This window comes from Myotis daubentonii, chromosome 4 (genome assembly GCF_963259705.1).
Source record: "Myotis daubentonii chromosome 4, mMyoDau2.1, whole genome shotgun sequence".
NCBI lineage: Eukaryota > Metazoa > Chordata > Mammalia > Chiroptera > Vespertilionidae > Myotis > Myotis daubentonii.
Window position 1 is genome coordinate 76,651,888 of NC_081843.1, and position 24,131 is coordinate 76,676,018.

At 42.3% G+C, this 24,131-nt stretch overlaps 1 protein-coding gene, 1 long non-coding RNA gene and 1 pseudogene across 2 annotated transcripts in view; 1 reads left to right on the forward strand and 2 right to left on the reverse strand.

Annotated features, from left to right (window-relative positions):
• Nucleotides 1-13,482, forward strand: part of ANKRD31 (ankyrin repeat domain 31) — a 117,283-nt gene extending 103,801 nt beyond the window's left edge. The window contains exons 26-27 of the mRNA XM_059694307.1: nucleotides 5,927-6,029; nucleotides 12,875-13,482. Of these exons, the coding sequence (XP_059550290.1) occupies nucleotides 5,927-6,029; nucleotides 12,875-13,020 (249 nt within the window). The 3' untranslated portion in view covers nucleotides 13,021-13,482. The remainder of the gene's footprint in view (nucleotides 1-5,926; nucleotides 6,030-12,874) is intronic.
• On the reverse strand, nucleotides 3,280-3,644 carry LOC132232430 (small ribosomal subunit protein uS10-like; annotated as a pseudogene).
• On the reverse strand, nucleotides 7,988-10,726 carry LOC132233522 (uncharacterized). Its single transcript, XR_009452652.1, has 3 exons — nucleotides 10,656-10,726; nucleotides 10,487-10,582; nucleotides 7,988-8,888 (listed from the first exon to the last, which is right to left on the reverse strand). It is a non-coding gene; the product is annotated as an uncharacterized LOC132233522 (long non-coding RNA).
• Nucleotides 13,483-24,131: the final 10,649 nt, after the last annotated feature.

A 24,131-nucleotide genomic window follows, 5' to 3' on the forward strand; every position in this document is an offset into this window, starting at 1 on the left:
TCTTTCACAAAACTCCTAAGAAGTCAGAAGATCAACTATTATCTTTATTCGTAGATGTGAAAACAGTATTGCTTGTGGTTAGTGACCTGATTAGCCTCAAGGCCAGTAAGTGCCAGAACTGGACTAGAACCTGATCGGATTCCCTATGCACTGTTTTCTACATTTACAACAATATCACACACAAGGGAGGCCCACTTCCTTTTCCTGGAAACAGCTTGCCCTGAACTCAGAATCATTCAGCTGCCTTTATGAATTTCTGCAAAGACGTATTCTTGTGCAGCAAAAATGGCCCACTTCCACAGGGAAAATGCCTTCCTGTGATACAGGTGCAATATGAACATCATAAGAATGGCAATGACAGTTCAAGCCCTGGACGAGACTTATGCAGATAAAAAGTAAGCTGCCGTTTGGGCAGTGACTCAAGGAGCACTGACAGATCTCTTTTGCAAACACCCTTCCCATCGTGACGCTTCCCTGTCTGAATTCTACCCTCATAAATGTACTCCTTTGAATATAGCATTGACTTTTCTCTATGGTTTCCCCCTCACCCTACACACTTTCTAAAAAAATTTCTCACACCCTATGATTAGGAATATCAAGATATGGAGAAGTTGGGGTAGGAATACAGAAAGTGATGGAGATTGTTTATCTGGACAGACAGTCTCATTCAGTCCATTAATTACACTCCCAATGTGTCATAACTTAAACCTCCTGTGAGTCCAGCTTCTACTCAGGAGGAGATGGTTAGAGATGTGGGCCCCTTTAAAATACAGATATCTAGCCCTGATAGGTGTGGCTCCGTTGGTTGAAGCATTGTCACATACACCAAAAGGTCTCGGGTTTGATTCCCAGTCAGGGCACATATCTAGATTGCAGGTTCGATCCCCAGTCTGGGCACATACAGCACGCAACCAATGGATATTTTGCTCTATTCTTCTCTCCCTTCCTCTCTCTAAATCAGTGGTTCTCAACCTGTGGGTCGTGACCCCTTTAGGGATTGAACGACCCTTTCACAGGGGTCGCCTAAGACCATCGGAAAACACATATATAAAATTACATATTGTTTTTGTGATTAATCACTATGCTTTAATTATGTTCAATTTGTAACAATGAAAATACATCCTGCATATCAGATATTTACATTATGATTCATAACAGTAGCAAAATTAAAGTTATGAAGTAGCAACTAAAATAATTTCATGGTTGGGGGTCATCACAACATGAGGAACTGTATCAAAGGGTTGCAGCATTAGGAAGGTTGAGAACTACTGCTCTAAATAAACATATCCTCCAGAGAGGATTAAAATACAAATATCTGAGGTATGAATCCTAAAGACAAATAATGTGAAAGGCCTGCTGCTCTTCTCTTGCCTCTAATTGCATAGGGTATCTGGGGGAAGTGGAAAGAGAGGCTTCAGAATGGTGAGTAGGTGAGGAAGGTATCTGTCATCATTTTCCCAGGATCAGCTCTTCCAAAGCAGTTACTATAATTACACTTTGATACTCTTTTCTGTATTGTCTTTTGAATTCCTTAGAAATATTTTAATATTCTTAGCCCAAATGTGTTTTTATCTTGCAACGAACTTAAAGAAATGAACTTTGCCTTTCTACTCCCCCTAAGATGGAAAATAATTCTTCTTTTCTCTTTCATCCTCTTGGAGTAGTGAAAGTTGTTAAGACTTGCTTCTTAAAACTTGAAATGAAATTACAATAGTCATTTGATCATCCATGAACAGATTCTCATTAGTCAATACTAATAACTGTTTTTCCTGAAGATCTGTGAAAAATGGACTGGTACTTTCAAATGAAATGCAGTCCCAGGAGGGAAACAAATTCTTGAACACTTCTTTAATATTCAAAGGCAGGTTATGTTTTATATTCTTTTCTTGATGCATGTTAATACATAAGGTATAGAGAAACATTTGTTATTGCAATTAATGACAGTTGATACCATACTTTATTTTCAGAGACCTAACCAAAATAAAGTTAATTGATCATTTCACTTGGCTCATTCACTACATTTTCAGAATAGTGGCTGCCTGAATTATCCATACACCCCAAACACCTACATGCACACTTCCTACACCCCACTTCTTTCCTAAATATGATATTAGGGCATCAGCATAGACTGGTTTCTGAGGAATAATGGATCTCTGCTCTACCTGTGGCCTCAGGGTGAAGCACCCTTTTAGCTCTACCTTTTAGAAAAGTAAGAACACAACAACTTACAGAATATACCTTACCCTGAGCTACAACTCTCTTACCTGTCCTCATCTGGAGGAAGGTTGCATCCCATCAGGTACCCTTCATCAAAATGGGCTTTGGATGGTGAAGTTGCTGAGATTGCTGGAGGTTATGTAGCCCAAGACCCTATGAACCCAGCCTCTGTCAGGGCAGGCATATGAGCTAGATTTTCATCTAATGATATTAATCCAGGAACTAGTTTGTCATAGACAGATGTACTTTATTATTTTTCTACTAGAAGCCCGGTGCACGAAATTCATGCACTTGGGGACGGGGGAGGGGAGGCGAGGGCAGGATTGCAAGAGGGTGCAGGCCAGGCCGAGGGACCCCACTGGTGCATACTTGGGGACTGGGGTGGGGCGGGTTGGCCAGCTGGGGAGGGACAGCAGGAAGGCTCCAGGGCGTGTCCGGCCTGTCTCGCTCAGTCCTGATTGGCTGGACCCCAGCAGCAAGCTAACTTAGCAGTCAGAGCATCTCCCCCTCTGGTGGTCAGTGCACATCATAGCAACTGGTCGACCAGTCAGTCCACTGTCTGCCCCATGGTGGTCAGTTCACATCATAGCAAGCAATTGAGCAGCCTTAGCATATCATTAGCATATTGCGCTTTGATTGGTTGAATGGCCAACCGGACACTTAGCATATTAGGCTTTTATTATATAAGATAGTACAGTAAATACACAAACCAGTAGCATAGTCATTTATTATCATTATCAAGTAGTATGTACTGTACATAATTGTATGTGCTGTACTTTTACACTGTTGGCAGGACAGTAGATTTGTTTACACCAGCATCACTACAAACACACGAGCAGTGTGTTGCACTGTGACATTAGGATGGGGTGGCTTTAGCCAACTGGAGCACAGGCACTAATGTGAGATGGACAGATTCCAGAAGTGACCTAGTGCCTGCTCACTTAGAGATCTATTCATTACTATCCTTGTTCAACAAATCACTCTATCTTGTGGAAAATAGATTTTAAACTCAGTGGATTTGTTGTTGCTGTTAACAACTGATAATTTATTTAAACAGTTGATTTAAGCATCTGCAATGGTGACTGCAACCTCCAACTCCTGGCTCAGTATGATGGAAGGAATCTGTTTAACAATCTCAGAAGAGCTGTGCAAGTCAATGAAGTCACTGTAGATCCTTGTCTGAAACTGATCCCAAGTTTTAGAACCCTCCCCACTGGGGTTTTTTTGTAGTGATTCTCTGGGTTTTGGTAGGCATCTGAACTGGTCCTTTCACTCTGAGATTCTTTTTTTTGTACCTCTGGTCAAGTCAGCATACAGCTTCTCCAACCGTTTTACATTGTGGCTGGTTAGAGTAATTATAATTCGGTGAATTGCCACCTCTGGTTCCATGGTTCCACGGGTGTCTTTCTGGTACCTTTAAAAGCCATGGCTTTGGCTCACCTTCCTGACGGACTTGTTTCTTGGTGAGTCAGGAGCAGGAGCGATTGGTCAGACAGTTGGAGGACACTTAGCATATTAGCCTTATATATATATAGATTACCTAGCACCAATGATAAAAAATGTACTTTAAATCTGAGATATAGGTGAAAACATACTGAGCCTCCACATTGATGAGTGTATAAGGTGTATTGTATATTGTCAGGGCATAATATGAACAAAATCCATAGTTTTTAATTTTGGTTGTTTGGAGAACTGACAGATGGCATTTGGTTCCTTGCCCTTCTCCAATGCAAGTGAGGAGGGGTTAGCACACTGAATAGCCAGGTCTGTTTCATTTCCATTACCAGGCTTCTTTTGGTCATGGGACAGAGCCCAAAGGGTGCCTAACCCTGCCAGATTCCCTAGGTCCTCCTCACTCTGTTCAGTAACAAGCATTTATTGAAGATGTGGTAGACAGTATGCCAAATGATTTTCATATGTTATCTCTTGTAATCCTCACAACAATTTAATAAGCCAAAGGTGCTTATTTTATAAATGTACAAACAGACTTAGAATTTAAGAATCTTGCTTAAGATCTAGGACTTCAGAGTCCCCTCCTCCCCCCAGTTTTGCCAGGAACAATGTGAAGTACTAGAGTATGACACAGAATCTGTCTTCAAGGAGCTTATAGTTTAATGGAGACAGATACATTAACCCATAATTTCATTTAAATGTGATAGGTGCCTTGACAGAAATATGAGCACAGAAGGTATGGGAGCCTAGAGGAGGGTCATTACTTGAGTTAAAGGTATAGGAAGGCATCTTGGAGGAAGTGGTGTTCAAGTTAAGACGATGTAAGTTTAGCTACAGTGAACCTAGCTTCTGGGTATATTATCAGACTGCCCTAGAACTAAGAGTGGAAGACCCAAAGACAGGCCCAGAATATTTCTGGTAGGTGTTTGCCAGTTTGTCCTAGCTCAGCCCATTCATTGTAGATATTTCTAAGCTCTAACCTTTCAGAGTGATAAACAATAGCTGAGTTCACAAACAAACAAACTTGGATGTATAGACCCAAATGTTGTTAATCTAATCAGTTAAGTATCTGATTTCTTAAAAAGTACCATTACTTTTGTGGCTAAACTTTATTAATACAACATAATTTTTAAAAAAGTTTTAAAGTATCAAGTGCCAAATAAATGGTTGTTAAATAAGTGAATGAATAAGAGAAATAATCATATACAACAGGGGTCAACAAATATTTTCTGTGAAGGACCAGATAATAAATGTTTTATCCTTCATGAGCATATAGTTTCTGTTGCAACTACTTGATCCTGTTGTAGCACAAAAGCAGCTATGGATGTTAAGTGAACAAATGGATGTCACTGTGCTCTAATAAAACTTTATTTACATAAATAAGGTGGCAGCTTGAATTTGGTTGTGGGCTGCAGTTTACCGATTCATAATATATAACAGTCAGTACTTTACCAAAGTTACCATTTGCTCCTTATAAAATGTACTAGGGGCTCAGTGCATGAATTCATGCACGTTGAAAGGAACTGTGGGCCGTGAGGTGCCACAGGCACAGGGGCAGGTCTCGGCCCATCCTCCACGCCCCTGCCCGGCCCCTCCTGCCACGGCTCCTTGTCCCGTCTGCCGGTAGCCCCGCTCCTGACACTGCTGCTCCCATGTGCTGACGGCACTGGCCCCGCTCACGCCCGCTGATGGCGTGGAGCGATTGGGGCCGGTGCCAGCAGTGGGTGCAAGTGGGGCCAGCGCCATCAGTGGGTTCGAGCAGAGGCTGATGCCTCGACCACCCCTCAGGAGCAGGGGGAGTTGGAGAAGCCCTCAGGGGAGATTAGGGCCATCAGCCACCGCTTGCACCCACTGATGGCACCAAGTGATTGGGACCGACACTGAGCACCGGCATCAGGTGCAAATGGCAACTCTGGTGCCAGCTGCAGGTGTGAGCAGGGCCAGCACCAGCAGTAGGTGTGAGTGCCGGGCGGGACCATGGCACATGGGAGCAAACAATTTTCAGTAACCACCAGAGGCTTGCCCCAATGACAACAGCCGGCACCCCACCTTGGTCTGACTCCCCTGCTCACCTGCTCCACCATCCTGCTGCAGGTAATGCCCGCCATGTTCCACCATGTGTGCCCCCTGGTGGTCAGCACACATCATAGTGACTGGTTGTTCAGTTGTTTCGGTTCCAGTTGTTACACCATTTGGTCTATTTGCATATTAGCCTTTTATTATATAGTTTTTAAGTTCTGTGCTTAATTATATACAGGTAACATATCTGGGGAAGGAGCTTTTACAGTGTGTTTCTGAAGAAGTACCCATACCTCCAGAACCAAACTTGGTACCTCAGCAACATCAACCTTGTCTTCCAGGTATGTGCAGACCCACACCCATTTCTTAGTTATGGGAACAACACACACAAACCTACTGGGAAAGCATTCCTCTTTTTTATTTTTGTCTTCTTTTTCTTTCGGGTGAAATTCACATAACATTCAAATGACCATTTTTAAATGAACAAGTCATACACAGTGCATTTAGTACATGCACAGTGTTGTACAGTCGTCACCACCTCTGTGTAGTTCCAATGCTTTCATCACCCCAAAAAGAAACCCCATACCATGCAGCAGTTACTCCCCATTCTCCAGTCCCCCATCCCTGGGGTCTACCAGTCTGCTTTCTGTCTATATGGATTTGCCTATTCTGAATGTATCATAGAGAGAGTGGAAGGGGCAGGGGGAGGAGAGAGAGAGAGAAAGAGGGAGAGGAGAGAGAGAGAGAAACATCAACGTGAGAGACATATCAATTGGTTGCCTCCTGCACACGCCTGGATTGGGGTGGGGATAGATAGAACCTGCAACCCAGGCACATGCCCCTGACAGGGGCGGGCCGACACTCTAGCTACTGAGCCATGCTCTATCTTTTGGTGGAACAGCCACACTGTTTTCTACAGCAGCGGAACCATTTTACATTCCCAACTGCAATGTACAAGGCTCCCAATTTCTCCATGCCCTCACCAACACTTGCTGTTTTCTGTTTGTTTATAGCACTTCATTTTTAACCACAGATGATTCTAGGATAATTAAGGAAATTATACCCTCTGCTCACAATTTCTTTCTCTTTACTTTGGGTAGATTTTTTTTAATGTCATTATTTGGTTAGTTTTTCATATTTTCTAAAAATATACTAAAATAAATCTTTGCTTATTAGTGTAAACAAATACGATTTATCTGATGAAATAAACCTTAGCCTGAGAAAACTGAAAAGAATGTAGTCTTCGCCGATTAGCTGCAGATTTTGAAATGATCTTAAAGTGGCAGCACACATTTTTGGAAAACTTAACTAATGTTAAGTTACCCTTCTCTGCTGTAGTATTCCCTCTTTTTTCTCCCTGTCCTTGCCCCAGACTAGTTGGGGACAAGGTAGACCAGTGGTGGCGAACCTATGACACGCGAACTCATTCTTTTGGTTGATTTTTCTTTGTTAAATGGCATTTAAATATATAAAATAAATATCAAAAATATAAGTCTTTGTTTTACTATGGTTGCAAATATCAGAAAATGTCTATATGTGACATGGCACCAGAGTTAAGTTAGGGTTTTTCAAAATGCTGACACGCCGAGCTCAAAAGGTTCGCCATCACTGAGTAGACTGAGAAGAGGTAAAAATCAGAAGATAATAATACTGAGATAACCAGTCATGAACCAAACAGGGATTACTATCACCACGCCCCTAACCAGGGTGCTGTAGGGATTTTCCCTTCCTTACAACAAACTCCAATTCAAAGTACTTTCCTCTCCTAACTTGATACCTAATCCACCCTAACCTCTGAGGGTCCTCCTTTGTCTCCAAAACTGGCTTCAGAATAGGATGCATTTCCTCTAATTTTCTGAAGACAGCTTCAAAAGTGCTTTTTATCATTTGGGAGAAACAGATTTGGTAAAACAGAAATTGTGGTGAAATTAAAAGCCTTAAGAAACGAAAAGGAGTTTGTGTAGTAATTTATGGTATTTGATTCCTAACCCTGACTGCAGATCTATCTAGTTCAGGTTCCTGGCATAGGGTCCAGGAACCTGAATTTTAAAAAGTGATTCTTATGCAGTCAGCCTGACCTATTACTCTAAATCTATTACTTTGAATGACTAGTAGAATCTAATTTCTTATGCAGATAATAATTGGAAAACTTGATACATTCAGTCCTTTATTTTGATTCAAAAGTACACCCGCTCTAGTGCTCACAGGCACTTCTTTCTCTCACTCTCTTCTCTCTCTCACACACACACACACACACACACACACACACACACACACTCTCTCTCTCTCTCTCTCTCTCTCTCTCTCTCTCTCTCTCTTGAAGGAAAGCCAAGTAAACTCTTTCTTCTCCTAGATTCTAATCTCAAAGCAGAACTGTAGGTCTTCTTTATACACAAAGGTTATCTGTTCTTCAGATTTTCTAGTGATATGTGATAGGTACATGCCAACAGGAGCCAGGCCAAGAGGCATGAGAGTTTAAGAAATTTTATTATATTCTCTCACAGCGGGCTGAGACTATTGTGTCAGTGTCAGTGTTACAGAATTTACCAGGCGACCGAAAAATACACTGGGAGTACTCGGAGATCCAGGATAAACCCATTTATTTTCAGATGTACTAGAATAGTAACTCAGGGGGTCAGTTCTCCAAATCCTGAGTGAGTGAATATGGAGGAAGCTTTCCTTTTATACCCTTCAGTTTGTTTGTTTTCTATCTGTTTCCTAACTACCAGGCTTTTGTGGTGGGCTTCCACAGCCCCTCCTGGGTCAGTTAGATGGGGAAGTTTGACTGTATCTAAATGCCTGGTCTGGGTGGTGTCAGTGACCTCCCCTGGAGCTAAGCTGTTACATTCTTTGTTTATGGCCCCTTTGTAAATTGTGAGTAATTAGGAAAACAGGTCTTGCTAGACCAGATTGTGAAGAAAGGGACAGTGACTTAACGTAGGCGATCAAGAATGTACATTAGGTTACTGGCACAGATTCAGATTGCTAGCCCCCCAATGTCTTCTATTCCCCATCATCAGCACCGAGGGAGTGTTTATGTTCTCTTATATATGGACTGGGTCAGGGTTGCACCAGCCAGCTGGGTAGCTGCCTGAAAACAGGATGTCCTTGGGAGATAGCACAACTCAGGCAAAGGGGAGCGCCTGAGTCAGCTGGGGAGTGTATCTTATCTTCTGCAGGTGCAGGGCGTTTGCTTCAAGCTATGGGGAAAAATTTATAACAATATATTTCAGAAAACATGTCCAAACAAGATAGGCCATGGGTAGTGCATCCTAACAATAGGCATGCATTTCCACCCCCAGCCATGCATCTCCTTCCTCAGAGGGACCACAATTCCCTGCTAAGTGAGCATGAAGTAAAAAAATGGTTTCTCAGCTGCTGTTTCTGTTGCTGGCAATGTAAACAGTTTCTTATTACTAAATTCTGAACTATGTTTCCTTTAGATATTTTTTAAAATATTAATGCTAATTTGAGAACGGTGGAAGTGCCAGAACCCACTTCTTACTACCTTGATCTGGGACTAGGAATCTACAGACAGGTCCCTGCTGACATTCTGTAGGCTGCTGTTAGAGTTTTGTTTGAAGCTTCTTGATTTAGGATTCTTTTGTACTTATTTTTGTGGTATCTTACAAAAATCCAAAGACATGGCAAGTTAGAAAAGTGCTAACTCTTTCATGGGGGCTTAACATCATTTGTTCATTTGAAAATAGAACATGCTTTTTCAGGAAAAAATAGACTCTTTTTGCAATGATAACCATAAACATCTACTTCTAGCTTTGTGACAAAGAATTTTTCCATCAGGGGCACTTAAAAACATAAAAATGGTCCTTGACTTACTGATAATCTGTTGTAAATAAGTGACTTTAAAGAGTTTTCATCATTTCAGTGCTGTTATTGTGCTTCATTTCTCTGTAAAAGTATAAGTAATAGAGCACAGACATCCACAGGTGCTTCTGTTTTATGTGGTTAAGAACTTCTTAAACCGTAAACACCTGAGGAAGATGGGTGTTTGATAACAGCAGAGTGTTCAGCTCCTATTTACAACTCTTAATTCTTTTTCATTATTTTCATCATGTTTTTCATACTGGTTTTATGTTTGTTTTAATTAATTAATTTTTTAAACTTACCTTTATTGTTGGAAGTATTACAGATGTCCCCCTCTTTTTCCCATTGAACCCCCCCCCACCCTGCACCTGCCCCTACCCCCAGGCCTTTACCACCCTATTGTCTGTGTCCTTGAGTTATGCATGTACATTTTTTGGTTAATCTCTTCCCTATCCATGCCCCTCCCCCCACCCCCAACGCCCTTCCCTCTGAGATTGGGCAGTATGTTCTATGTTTCCATGTTTCTGGATCTATTTTGTTCATCAGTTTATTTTGTTCTTTAGATTCCACATATGAGTGAGATCATATGATACTTGTCTTTTTCTGACTGGCTTATTTTGCTTAGCATAATACTCTCCAGGTCTCTCCATGCTGTCTCAAAGGGCAAGAGATCCTTCTTCTTTACTGCTGCATAGTATTCCATGGTATAAATGTACCACAGCTTTTTTATCCACTCACCCACTGATGGGCACTTGGGCTGTTTCCAGATTTTAGCTATTGTAAATTGTGCTGCTATGAATAGAGGGAGTAGAATGGTTTCTTAGCTCTGCAGTTCTTGTTGGAGATGAGGGACAAGAAAAAGAACCAAATGTCCACATCAGTGGCTATTTTCCTAGTTGTTGGGCTGCTGAATATGCGACTGTCTAGAAATTTTATTTGCAGATCTCAGAGGCATTTTGCCTAGGGAATCTACCTCAAGTGAAAATGAACATGGGAAGAACTTCTGCACTTCAGTGTGGTAGATTGGTTGTCTTCACAGCTCCTGATGACAAAATTCTTTGTCGCAAATCTGCAAGTAGATGATCATGGTTATCACTGCAAAGAAGATGATAATTACTTGACCAATGAAGGGATTTAATTACTACTTCTCAGGATTCTCATTTCTCATTCACAAGAATTCTTTCAGTGATAGAGCTTCCTTTAGGCTCTAGAGCAGGGGTGGGCAAACTTTTTGACTCGAGGGCCACAATGGGTTCTTAAACTGGACCGGAGGGCTGGAACCAAAGCATGGATGGAGTGTTTGTGTGAACTAATATAAATTCAAAGTAAACATCATTACATAAAAGGGTACGGTCTTTTTTTTTTTTTTTAGTTTTATTCATTTTTTTTGCCCGCGGGCCGTAGTTTGCCCACGGCTGCTCTAGAGGCAGGCGAATCTGGTCCTTAAGCAGAACTAGGAATCCAAGCACTGCTCCCCTTAATCCTCCCCAAAGTGAGGACTGGAAGAAAGAAACAGCAGGTATTGTCAGGCTGCTTCAGTCTATACGTGTGTGCATGTTTCTGGTATCACAGTGTTTCACCTGTCAGTTCCTGTTTCTGCAGATCACAACAGCTTAGTTTTTCTAGGATCTTTCCATGGAATGGTGACAATTACTAATGTACCCCAAATAAAATCATCTCCTATTAAAAAATATTCAATTTAAACATTTTATATGCAATATTTGAATTATGCTGCTTTATTCCTTTTTTCAACTTCCTACCCTTACTGTGACTGTCAGGGCCAGAATGGAAGCAAAACTTCAGTGTTTGGGATCTCTGTGTGAACACCATGGTGACGACTTCCTGTTACAGATAAGGGGAAGGTCATCAGGTGCTCCTGGCCTCTCACCTGGTCCCTTTATTTAGGTCTGTGGCTTTTGGGGAAAGGCCACTCTGGAAAGACAGGGTTTTTGTGCAAAAGACCTATTCTTCATCTGATGAAGCTAAGCTAACCTTAAGGAATTTAATTTGAGTAATATTTAAAGCTGTGGGGTTTTTTGAAAGAATAATTCCCCTCACCCCCAACCTTTGTGAGATGCCTTGTTTCAGAAAGTCTACAAAACAAGGCTGCTATAAGGGAATTATTATGTTTTAGATATGGGCCATGTGTAAAAAAAGTTAAAATTCTTTGTGTTGTGACAGTTTAAAACCCAAATCAAATTCACTTAACCCTCTTCCTCTGAAAAAAGGAATTTTATGGACTCATGTATATGAAAGTCCAGGAAGAGGTCTTCAGCTTAAGCCAGGGTTCAAACAGCATGACTAGCACCAGTTTCTCTGTTTTCCATTTCTCAGCTCCATCCTAACAGTCTCTCCTCTCATTATCCCAGAGCTACATGCTTCCAGATTCAAGTTCAGAGGGGAAGAATATGGAACTCTTTCCCAGAAGAACCAACAAAGATCTTTTGCATCTCACTTCACTCTGAATGGGTCATGTTTTCATCCTTAAGTCAATGCCTATTCACTGGTTGGCTTAGATCTAAATAAATTCCACTAGAAGCACATGGTCAGGTGAAGGGAAAGGGATGATTCTTCAGAAGCAAATTAGAGTGGGGTCAGCATTAGATGGATTAATGGCTACTGGGCATCACAAGAACCCAATGCCCACACAGGTGTGTAATTATGAAAACACTTGGGCATTGCTTAGAATTACAAACAGAACTCTTGGACTACATGGTCTGTCTAACTGAAATTGCCTGGCAAAGGTCACACCCATATTGGTGCTGTCTGTGGACTAAGATTCAATTTGCTGAATTATATAGAGCTCATATAGCCCTCTGAGAAAGGACTTTCTGAGACTGTCAGTGAGGATGAAGAAGCCAGTTTTAGGATGAATGACTCTTAGACTGCAAACAGGCTTCTTTCCCCAAGATCAGCCAATGCTGATTTACAGCTTATCTTGGGTATAGAAAATGGGGTGAAGAGTGATGTGGTCAGAAAGCCTATTATGTGTGCTCATAGACTTGACGAGGGTCTAGGATTTGCAATAAATTTAAATCTTATTTTTAAAAGGCAGATTTTAATTTGTTGACACTTATTTTATTTTTTTTTTTTTTTTTTTTTTTTTTTTTTTTTTTTTTTTTTTTTTTAAATATATTTTATTGATTTTTTACAGAGAGGAAGGGAGAGAGATAGAGAGTTAGAAACATCGATGAGAGAGAAACATCGATCGGCTGCCTCCTGCACATCTCCTACTGGGGATATGCCCGCAACCCAGGTACATGCCCTTGACCGGAATCGAACCTGGGACCTTTCAGTCCGCAGGCCGACGCTCTATCCACTGAGCCAAACCGGTTTCGGCAGTTGACACTTATTTTAACAGGAACTTCCAGCGAGTCAATGCAAAGCATCCCACATTATCTACAAATAAATGAAATACTATTAATCAGCGATCAAGAATATCTCCCATGCCATATAATGGATCAGCATTGGAAGTTCTATGTGGAGTGTGAAGAGCTAACATTCTAAAGCCTTGTTTTCTTAATAATGTATTAGGTATTTGTTCATATTATTAACTAACGTTCATATTTCATCTTTGTGGTCTGGTGGGCCTATTTTAATACACACTTAAGATGTGTGTTTACTGTTGTAAGAAAAAACATAACTTCAACTACTGAAGTAAGATTAATACATTTTTACCATTCAAATAAAGGCATTTTAAAAAATCTTTATTGTTGAAAGTATTACATAGGTCCCCTTGATCCCCCATTAACCTCTTCTAACCCACTCCTGTCCCCCCCACCCCCAGGCCCTCACCACCCCATTGTCTGTGCCCATAGGTTATGCATATATGCGTACAAGTTTACTGGTTGATCTCTTCCCATCTACCCTCCCCTGCCTTCCCTCTGAGGTTCAACAGTCTGTTCATGCTTCTATGTCTCTGGGTCTATTTTTGTTCATCAATTCAAATAAAGGCATTTTTGAAGTAAACCATATTGACTCTCTGGCTTTCTTTTTACCAAAATAACTTTAAAATGAATCTTTTGATCAACACCTCCACCTTTGTATAAATAACAGTTATTCCTTAAGGGAAGTAAGGAGACAAGCAAGAGTGGTCATTGGTCAAAAAAAAGGCCTGGCTAAAGTGAATCTACTTCAAATAAGAAGTCAAGTCCCAATACCTTTACCCATTTACTTTGAAATTTATCTCAAAATAAAAATTTGAAATTAAAGAGATTTACTCTAAGTTTTGTAAAATTTAGTGTAGATAGAATTGTAACTGTGCTGAGTCTGAGAACAAAAACATGAATCAAGTGTTGATTTGGGGCTGATTATTTTAACTAGGATGTAATTCATCTTTGACTTTTGCTACATTTTCATGAAGGTTTTTTTAAATAGATATATTCAAGAGCATTTTAAGTTTTCTCAAGGGTCTGTCTAATCCTTTGATAACCATATTCTTCTTCATTTATTCGTCATCATCCCAGACTCCCAAATAAACTTCTTAATTACAATTAAAATTACTCTAGCAGTGCTAGAATTTTGAGGGGAGGTGGAGAGGAGATATGATGGTGTTGTTCTTATATTTCTTATTTTAAGTGTATAGAATTTTAAATATTATTAACAGTTACCTGTGAGGAGAAAAGTTATGGGGCTGGGGATACAAGGGGAAAGAAAGAGTTTTTAACTACATGGACCCTTTGGCAAATTTTGAATGGGCTCTATATGTGTGTTCTTTCTATTCAGATACAAATTTTAAGTTTCTGAAAACAAAGTACCTGGAAGATTTACCTATTAATAAAAGTATAAAGACATAGATCATTTTATTTTTCTTCCTTTGAGAGTCCATTGAAAATGTTCAGGATAGAATAACCCTTCAAGTTATAATGTTTGAGAACTGAAAAGAGTTTCATTATTCTATATAATAAAAGGCTGATATGCAAATCGACCAAACGGCAGAATGACTGGTTGCTATGATGCGCACTAACCACCAGGTCAACACAGGAGCTGCCCCCTGGTGGTCAGTGAACTCCCACATGGGGAGTGCCACTCAGCCAGAAGCTGGGCTCACAGCTGGCGCAGGAGCCTTTCCCACCTCTGAGGCAGCACTAAGGACCCCTCGGGGATGTCTGACTGCCTGCGGAGAGCAGGCCTAAGCCGGCAGGTGGACATCCCCCGAGAGGTCCTGGACTGCGAGAGGGCACAGGCCGGGCTAAGGGACCTCCCGCCGCCCCCCCCCCCACCCCAGTGCATAAGTGTTGTGCACCATGCCTTTAGTTCCAACATAATTTTCTTAGAATATTCTATTTTTCTAATTCTTGAATAGTCTACATGATGTGGTCTATTTGGCTTTTATTACTTAAGGATATATTTAAAACATGGGTCCTTTGGGAATATATGTACTAACATGGAACTTGTACATATAAGTAAATGAAAGATGCAAATTGTTAGGAAATGTTTAAAACAAATACTGGTTTTAAATGAATAAAAATTATATGCCTTTGAATGCATGTATAAAAATAACCATATAAATCTATAATAATAAAAGTGTAATATACTAATTAGACTGGACGTCCGACCGGACGACCTTCCAGACCACCTTCTGGACAAAGCCGGGGTTGTGAGGGAAGCCCAGGTCCCAGGTGCCAGAGGGAAGTCAGTGCCAGCAGCCGGGGGAAGGAAGGCCTACTCTTGCACGAATTTCATGCATTGGGGACTCTAGTATACATATACTTATATTATGTATGTATATGTACTTTATAAGCTATGAAATGTGTATTTGTATGTATAAGTGTGTAGGAGGGTAGAGTATGCTGAGTAAAAGGTCTGGAATGCTGCAAATAAAACTATGCAATGATGGTCCCTAAGGATATTTTTGTAATTTTATTTTTCAATTACAGTTGACATTCAATATTTTATTAGTTTTAGGTGTACAACATAGTGATTAGACATTTATATAGCTTACAAAGTGATCACCCCATAAGTCTGGTACACCCTGGCACCATACATAATTATTACAATATTATTGACTGTATTCCCTGTGCTGTATTTTACATCCCCACGACTATTTTATAATTGCCAATTTGTGCTTCTTAATCCCTGGTGAAAGCATACTTTTGCAGTTTATTTTCAACTTAAAAAACACACACCACATTTCTTTTGTAATTTAAAAATATATTTTTAAGAACAACTTTAAAAGCAGGTATTTTATTTAGTGATTATAATTTACATAAGTCATACATTCTAAATTTATACTACAAGAAATCTTGCAATTCTAAGTTTTCATTTTAGTGATCAAATTCTTACACTTAATTTTCTAAGCCCCCTTTAAAATTTTATATACCAACTGGAAACTGACATAACACCTAGTGCCCTGAGGCACACTGAGTATTGCCCAAACTGAACAGCAAAAGGGTCTACTCCCATTAGGGTTCAGGTACGAGAGCTACCTGAACCCAGATCATGCAGGAGAGAAGACGGGGCAATTTGGGGATTTGCTAGATGTTTTGCCTATTCTGGGTCCTAAATGAAACCCTCAAGCTTCTGACCCTGAGCCTTATAAGGGACTTCTGGGAATATCTAAAAATCCAGTCTTCTGCCTGATACTTGAATCCTTTCCATAAAACTCACTTCTTGAACACCTCCAGATACTCCTTACTCAGCAAGGAAGCCTATTCCTTACTACCACTTCGTAAGGTAGTCCTCGGTGTTAGAAAGCTGGAACCTCAATGTTACAATCCTGTTACAAAAATTATAAAATAAAACTTCCTTTTAAGGCTTGAATTACTATAGTACAGGCTTCCACTGGCCTGGTGGCTGATGTCCAAGCATACGTCTTGTCCCTTTCTCCTCAGTTTCTTTCATTCAGTCCCTTCCACTTCCCCTCCTGGTTTCAGTCCTTTATCAGTGCATGTTTAGACAATGTGCATCAGCAATCCTAACCCACCCCCATTTTTCCTTATGAAAACCTGTGGCACACTGTGCCAAATTCTTCTTAAAGATCTATTTTACTTCCCTGCTGCTTCAAGAGGAAAATCTAGGTCCAATTCAAGGCCTCCTACTCTGTGATCCTATATAACCTTCCAGCTTCATGTCCCAATCATCTTTAACTTTGACTCACTCGTAAACTTTTTTCATCCCTGTTATGGGATGAATTGTTTCCCCTCAAAAGTCATATGTTGAGCCCAGCCTGTGTGGTTCAGTGGTTGAGCACTGACCTATGAAATAGGAGGTCAAGGTTCGATTCCTGGTCAGGGCACATGCCTAGGTTACAGGCTCAATCCCCATTAGGGGGCGTGCAGGAGGCAGCTGGTCAATGATTCTCATCACTAATGTTACTATCTCTCCCTCTCCGTTCCTCTCTGAAATATATATATATATAATATTTTAATTCATATATTGAAGTTCTAATCCCCAGCTCCTCAAAATGTGACTGTATTTAGAGATAGAGCCTTTAAAGGGGTGATTAAGTTAGAATAAGGCTGCGCCTAATTCAATATGACTGTTGTCCTTATATGAAGAAACCTAGTCACACAAAAGGACCTCGGGGATGCACCTGCAAGGATAGAAGACTCTGTGAGGACACAGTGAAAAGGTAGCCATCTGCAAACCAGGGAGAGAGGCCTTAGAATGAAATCAGCTCTGCTGCGACTCCTTGACCTTGGACTTCTACCCTCGGGAACTGTGAGAATAACTTCCTGTTGTTTAAGCCCCAACCCTAGCAAACTAAGACAGTCTCCAAGTATCCCTTACATTTGTTTATACTACCCAGCACAGTGGTCGGCAAACAGCAGCTCGCGAGCCACATGCGGCTCTTTGGTCCCTTGAGTGTGGCTCTTCCACAAAATACCACGTGCGGGCGCACACGTACAGTGCGATTGAAACTTCGTGGCCCATGCGCAGAAGTCGGTATTTTGTGGAAGAGCCACACTCAAGGGACCAAAGAGCCGCATGTGGCTCGCGAGCTGCAGTTTGCCAGCCACTGACCTAGAATGTTCCTTCTCCTCCTGCTCATAGATGTTTTCCTTATTCTTTGAGCCTTCTCTTCATGTATGAACTCTTGTGTTGCTTTCTCAGACCACCAAAATCCAAGCACTTAATAGCTACTGCTTGGTAGTTATTAGTTTTCTCTTCATGGCATATCTCCCCCAAGGAGCTGAAAAACTTGTTATGATCATGTTTAGGATTACACACTGTGTGTTTCCTATAAAATATCTCACACATAACTAGATGCTCAAGAAACATCAATCAGTTAGGCTGTTTTCAAGTACAATAACAAAACCCTACTCAAAACGACTTAAGCAATAAAGTAAATACATTATTTTACACAAGTCCAGAGGTAGGAACTTCAGGATTGGTTAATTCTTCCACTCAACAATGTGATTACATTTCTGTCTTTCTTCCAGCTCCCTTCCCAGTGCCAAGATGGCTCTGCTGTTACAGGCAGGTGTACATGCAGGAATAGCATCATTATAAGAAGAAAGGAAACATTTTCTTTCAATGCACATCCTTTGGGAATAAACCTTTCCTGAATATCACCACCACCCGAGAAAATCAGCCAGTGTCTCAGAATTGTACCGTCTGTGAGCTCCTTAATCAGTCACTAACCAGGGAAGCGGGTTTACCTTGATTGGCTGAGAGAAGTAAGTACATCCCCATGTGCAAGGGAGTAGTCAGCTGTACAGACTCCAGGCTGCCAGAACACAAAAAAACAAAACACCATGTGTGTGAGGGGGAAGGGTTGGGGTGAGAACTAATATTTATTGAACACTTAATATATACTAATCATTGGTATAGGGGTGGGCAAACTTTTTGACTCGAGGGCCACAATGGGTTCTTAAACTGGACCGGAGGGCCGGAACAAAAGCATGGATGGAGTGTTTGTGTGAACTAATATAAATTCAAAGTAAACATCATTACATAAAAGGGTACGGTCTTTTTTTTTTTTAGTTTTATTCATTTCAAACGGGCCGGATCCGGCCCACGGGCCATAGTTTGCCCACGGTTGGTATAGGCACTTCCAGGGTTTTAACTCATTTAATTCTCACCACACCCTATGAAGTAAGAAATAGTATTCCTATTTTATAGATGAGGAAATGGAGATACAGGATGAAGTAACTTGGCCCAAAGTCACACAGCTTCCAAGTGGAGGAGCTAGGACTTAAACCTGGTCATCTGGCTTCAGGCTCACACTGTTATGCATCATATATTTCTCTCAACCAATGTATCTGCCTGAAAACATATGTTAAATGTTGAAAACAGTGTCAACATCATTCTGAGTGATGATGACTCTATTGGCTCCTTCCACCTCCACATCCTGAGGGAGTCAGTGTTTGCTCATTTTGGTGAATGGCAGGCAATCAGGGAAGATGGCGATGCTCATTGGCGGGTAATGGAATGCAGACGTCTTACTGGACAAGTTTCAGGGCGAACACACTGGTGTCTGCTCGTGGGCTCCCTTTTTCAATCTAGGGAGTTCCAGGTATAAAGAATGAGTAAAGCTTATTCCTCCGAGATATTGCCTAAACTCAATTTTCCTGGAGACTATCCTGTTTGTTTTTTGTTTGTTTGTTAATCCTCACCTGAGGATTTTTTTCCATTGATTTTTAGGGGAGTAGAAGAGAGAGGGAAAGACAGAGAGAAACATCGATGTGAGAGAAACATTGATTGGTTGCCTCCTGCTTGAGCCCTGACCAGGGCCTGGGCCTAGCCCAGGAGGAGTCTGCAACTAAGGTACATGCCCTTTGACCAGAATTGAACCCGGGATCCTTTGGTCTGCAGGCTGACGCTCTATCCACTGAGCCAAACCAGCTTGGGCAATCCTGTTGTTTTTAAGTTAATGCATGTGCCCGTAGGACCTGGGTTTCAAGTCTCTTTGGGTTTTCAGTACTCAGCACATGACCTCCACATTTGTTTCTCTGGACTCCCTTTCCTTCTATTTTCCTCATCTCATTGTTGTTGAAGCCGATTTTACAGGAAACCAGGAATATATCTTTCTTAAATACATAAAGGCCAAGAAATGTGGTAAGTTTCTGCTTAAGCTCGATCATCATCTTCTCACATCCCCTTTTCCTTTCCCACCTGAATAAGAGCAACAGAACTTGAGGCCACATCAGATCAACTCAGCCTGTCGAGCACAGGCTGCATGGTTCACCTCTAAATTCCTGGGGCAAATTTTAAGTTCACATTCCTTCATTTTGGCTACTTTGACAGGGGCTTTAAAATAGAAACAATGGGTGCAGACATTTGAAGCTGTAATGTGAATAGTGGTACTTGTAAAGGTAAAGGCAGTTGACATGTCTGTACACAAGACACCTGGATGAGATAGGAAGTTGGGTCCTGTCCCTTCAAAGCTGGAGGCAAGGATGTGGTAAGGCGAGTTTCTTAGCTGGGGGTTGAGCCTCACCAATCGCCCAACACTTGCATCTCAGCACAGCCTCTTTGTTCTGTTCATTACAGCCTACACATTATCTGTCATGAAGAGATTAAACAGAACAAAACAAAAACTGTTTCTTTGTGTTAAAATGGCCCCAAAAGATATGCTGGTGATGGAAATGAAGAGGTTTAAGAAAATGTTGGTTCTTAGTGCTCCGACCCCAAAAGAGAGATATTTAGGATGTATTAAGGGGCAGGCAGTTAAATTTGGAAGAGCCCAGCTCTGTGCCACAAATGATTTTATGTGCAGTAATGCATGCCTGGGAGCCCCTAGCTCCCTGGGATTGTGGCCCTCCTTTTTTTTAGAGGCCAAGTGGGGTGACTTGAGCTCTTTCGTCAACATACAGGGCAAAAGCCACTAACTTCCCCCACTTTAGGGACCCTGGTTTCTCTACATAGAATAGACTTATGCTCTATTCCAGGGGTCCTCAAACTACGGCCCGTGGGCCACATGCAAATACAAATATTGTATTTGTTCCTGTTTTGTTTTTTTACTTCAAAATAAGATATGTGCAGTGTGCATAGGAATTTGTTCATAGTTTTTTTTTTTAACTATAGTCCGGTCCTCCAACGGTCTGAAGGACAGTGAACTGGCGCCCTGTTTAAAAAGTTTGAGGACCCCTGCATTCTTTCTCCCAAGAATAGACTTATATTCTCCCATTGTAGCTGCTTTTTTCTGAGAAAAATCCATCAGCCTGCTGGTCAACTCGGTCCCTGGTCATTGCTCTCAGCTCTCAGCACAGCCACTGTGCGGTCACCACCACCCCTGCCTCATGCTGATCCCACCCCACCTGGGCCTTTCCCGAAGCACCATGTACCCCAGCTGCTGTGGAGCAGGAGCAGGCTTCCCCGAAGGCTTGGTGGTAAAGGGGAAGGAGTTACAGCACAGCACACAACTTAGAAATGACTGAATGTGCCGAAACCAGTTTGGCTCAGTGGATAGAGCGTCGGCTTGCGGACTGAAAGGTCCCAGGTTCGATTCCGGTCAAGGGCATGTACCTGGGTTGCGGGCACATCCCCAGTAGGAGATGTGCAGGAGGCAGCTGATCGATGTCTCTCTCATCGATGTTTCTGGCTCTCTATCTCTCTCCCTTCCTCTCTGTAAAAAATCAATAAAATATATTTAAAATATATATATATTTAGAAATGACTGAACGCGGCCTCTCCCGCAGGGACTCAGTCCTTGATGATGTTCCCTTCAGACCTGGCCTTGGTTGAGGTGTATAGGACAGTGGATATGAATGCAGGCTCTAGGCCAGGGGTGGGCAAACTTTTTGACTCGAGGGCCACAATGGGTTCTTAAACTGGACCGGAGGGCCGGAACAAAAGCATGGATGGAGTGTTTGTGTGAACTAATATAAATTCAAAGTAAACATCATTACATAAAAGGGTACGGTCTTTTTTTTTTTTTAGTTTTATTCATTTCAAATGGGCAGGATCTGGCCTGTGGGCCATAGTTTGCCCACGGCTGCTCTAGGCCCACATCCTGGCTCCCCCACTCACTAGTTATTTAACCTTGTTTGTGAGGATTTAATAAGATAATCTGTGTAAAGTGAGCAGCCCACTGGCTGGCACATAGTGGTTACTCAATAAATCATATATATTGTTATTATGAGAAGTTGCTCAGTCTCCCCTAGTTCTCTCTAAACCACTGATTAACAACCCTGCTGCATCACTCACACATGCATCCCTGTACCCATTATAGTAGAATCTTTCAGAGTAAGTTTGGGCATCAGTAATTGCTTAAGTTCCCCAGGCGATTCTAATGTGCAGCCAGGCTGAAAACCACTTCTATAGATTCTTTCCACATCTTCCCCCTTCTCTCTCCTGGGCCACCCATCACCTTTCTCCAGGCCTGCCATAGGAAGTCAAAATTCTCCTATGTTTCTCCCTATTTTATTGTAAGCATAGCATTTGGCTCTCTGTGACTCACCCCTGCCCATCTAGGCTTTGCCCAGGGGGCCTCAGCTTTCTCATTATTAAAATATTTGTGTTTTCTGGTCTAGCCATGAAATATAAGAGATTACATTCAGTTGCTTTAAATAACACTTTTTTCACAATAGAGAAAGTGACTATAGTTCTCCCCAGATTGAGTTACTGTATATAACGCAATAACTGCACATGTGCCTTTCAGACTAGGGGATCAAGGATCCCAGCCGTGGGACACGAGAAGCTGGAAGCCACTGGAGCACCGCCTAGCAGCTCTCAGAGTACTCCAAAGCAGTGCTGTGGGTCTCAGCGGGCTTCCAGCCTTGGCTCACATTAGAATTCCCCGAGGAGCTTTCAAACCTGGCCCATGAACTGCCTTTTGTCCCAGTCAGTTGGCTCTTAGCATCCCCTATCTTGTTGGTTAGTTATGTTCTGGGTGCAGGGACTACCTCTGTAGCTACAGTGTCTTTCTTTGAGGGCAGGGACTGTGACTTATATCTCTTTGCATCCTCAACTCAAGCAACACATTTTAACAGTGAATGACTTTTGGCCATTGTACTGGGTTGAATAAGGTCCCTCCAAAATTCATGTATATGCATATGTAATCAAGTTAAGATGAGGCCGTACTGGATTAGAGTGGCCATAAATCCAATGTCTTGTATTCCTTATAGAAGAGACAAGTTTGGACACAGAGGAGACACAGGAAAAGAAGGCCGAGCAATGGTGAAGGCAGAGATGGGAATGACGCAGCTGCAAGAAGGAACATCAAGGACGGGCAGCAACCACCACAAGCTCAGAGGCAGAGGAGTCTTCCCTGCAGAAGGATCCTAGCCCTGCCCACACCTTGGTTTCGGCTTCTGGCCTCCACAACCATGAAAGACACATTTCTGCTGTTGTAAGTCACCCAATTTGGGGAGTTTGTTACAGCAGCCCTGGGAGACTCCCCTGGGAATGCTGAGCATGCTGTGGTACTAGCAGAGGCCTTCTGGGGCCACCATCCAGCCTCAGGTAACTGCTTTCTGAAGACCCAGGCGCTGATCGGAGGGCGGTTTCAAGGGAAGGAAGGGGCTAAGTGAAGGCAGTGGGTGGACAGGACAGGGAGAGCGCTGGGTATGGTCCGAGTGTAGAATAATCTAACACAAAGTTTACAGAATTCATGTTAGTGGTGTTTTTAGAGTCCCATCCTAGAAACAGTTCTCTTTATGACAAAAAGGTTGGTCTGGGAGTTGGAGATACTAGAGCAAGTGAGTTAAATGGATAACCACTTTATGATATGATATATTAAAATAATAACATGGACCTGTTTGGGAGTGTGTGTGCAGATTTCATGGCGGCCTTCCTGAGGTAACTGGAGGCCCGTGTGAGCTGGGCTGCTGGTGGCTGGTGAACCATTTGGATTCCAGTCCTGGAGGCCTCAGTTTCCTCAGTTGTTAACAGCACGGACACCAGGATAGACCTCCTGCTTCTGGGTTCTGGCCTGCCACTTACTGGCAAATTATTTCACCTCACTTGCCTCCCTCTTTCTCATCTGTAAAATCAGAATAGAAATGGCACCTCCTTCCTAACACTGTAAGGATTGAAAGAGTTAATCTGCATAAGTTGCTTAGAATTAGCACCTTTGATGGACAATAGAAGCCTCCGTGGTTTTTGTCATCGCCATCGCCATCACCCTAGCCATCATCATCCTGATGTGCAAATGAGGGAGACCAGAGAGGTGAATTGGTGACTTTTAATGACTCATCCAGAGAGGGGAGTTCCCACTGGGAAAAAAGATGAGTGCAAAACTAGGATTTGCTTGAAAACAAGCCTGTAAAATGGGTATTACTTGCTCCCCCTGAGAACAGGTAACTTTTTAAAGGGCAGGGTAGTCTCAGAGCCTCTCTTACTGTGGACAGACTCGATCCTGGGAGTAAAGACGATGGGATCCCTTTCGGGACTCCTAGCCGATTTACCAGGTCCTTTCCAGCTCCCCACCACCCAGCCAGGCACACAGCAGGCCCTCAGTCACCTTAGACCGAGGAGGGAGTAAAGAAACCAGTTGGGAATGGCTCTCCGGGTGCGCTCCCTGCCCCACCAGGCAGACCACTAACGCTAGGGAGCTCTGGCCCGCGAAGTGGGGGAGCTCCGCGGGGGCGCCTGCGGGTGCAGGAATGAATTCCGAGCACAGCGCAGAGCAGAGCTCCCGTTTAATAAAGCCAGCCTATGCACAGGAACCCGCTACACGAGCCCAGTGATGGGTATTGCCCAATTGGCTAAGTAGGCGTGTGCTTGCTTTC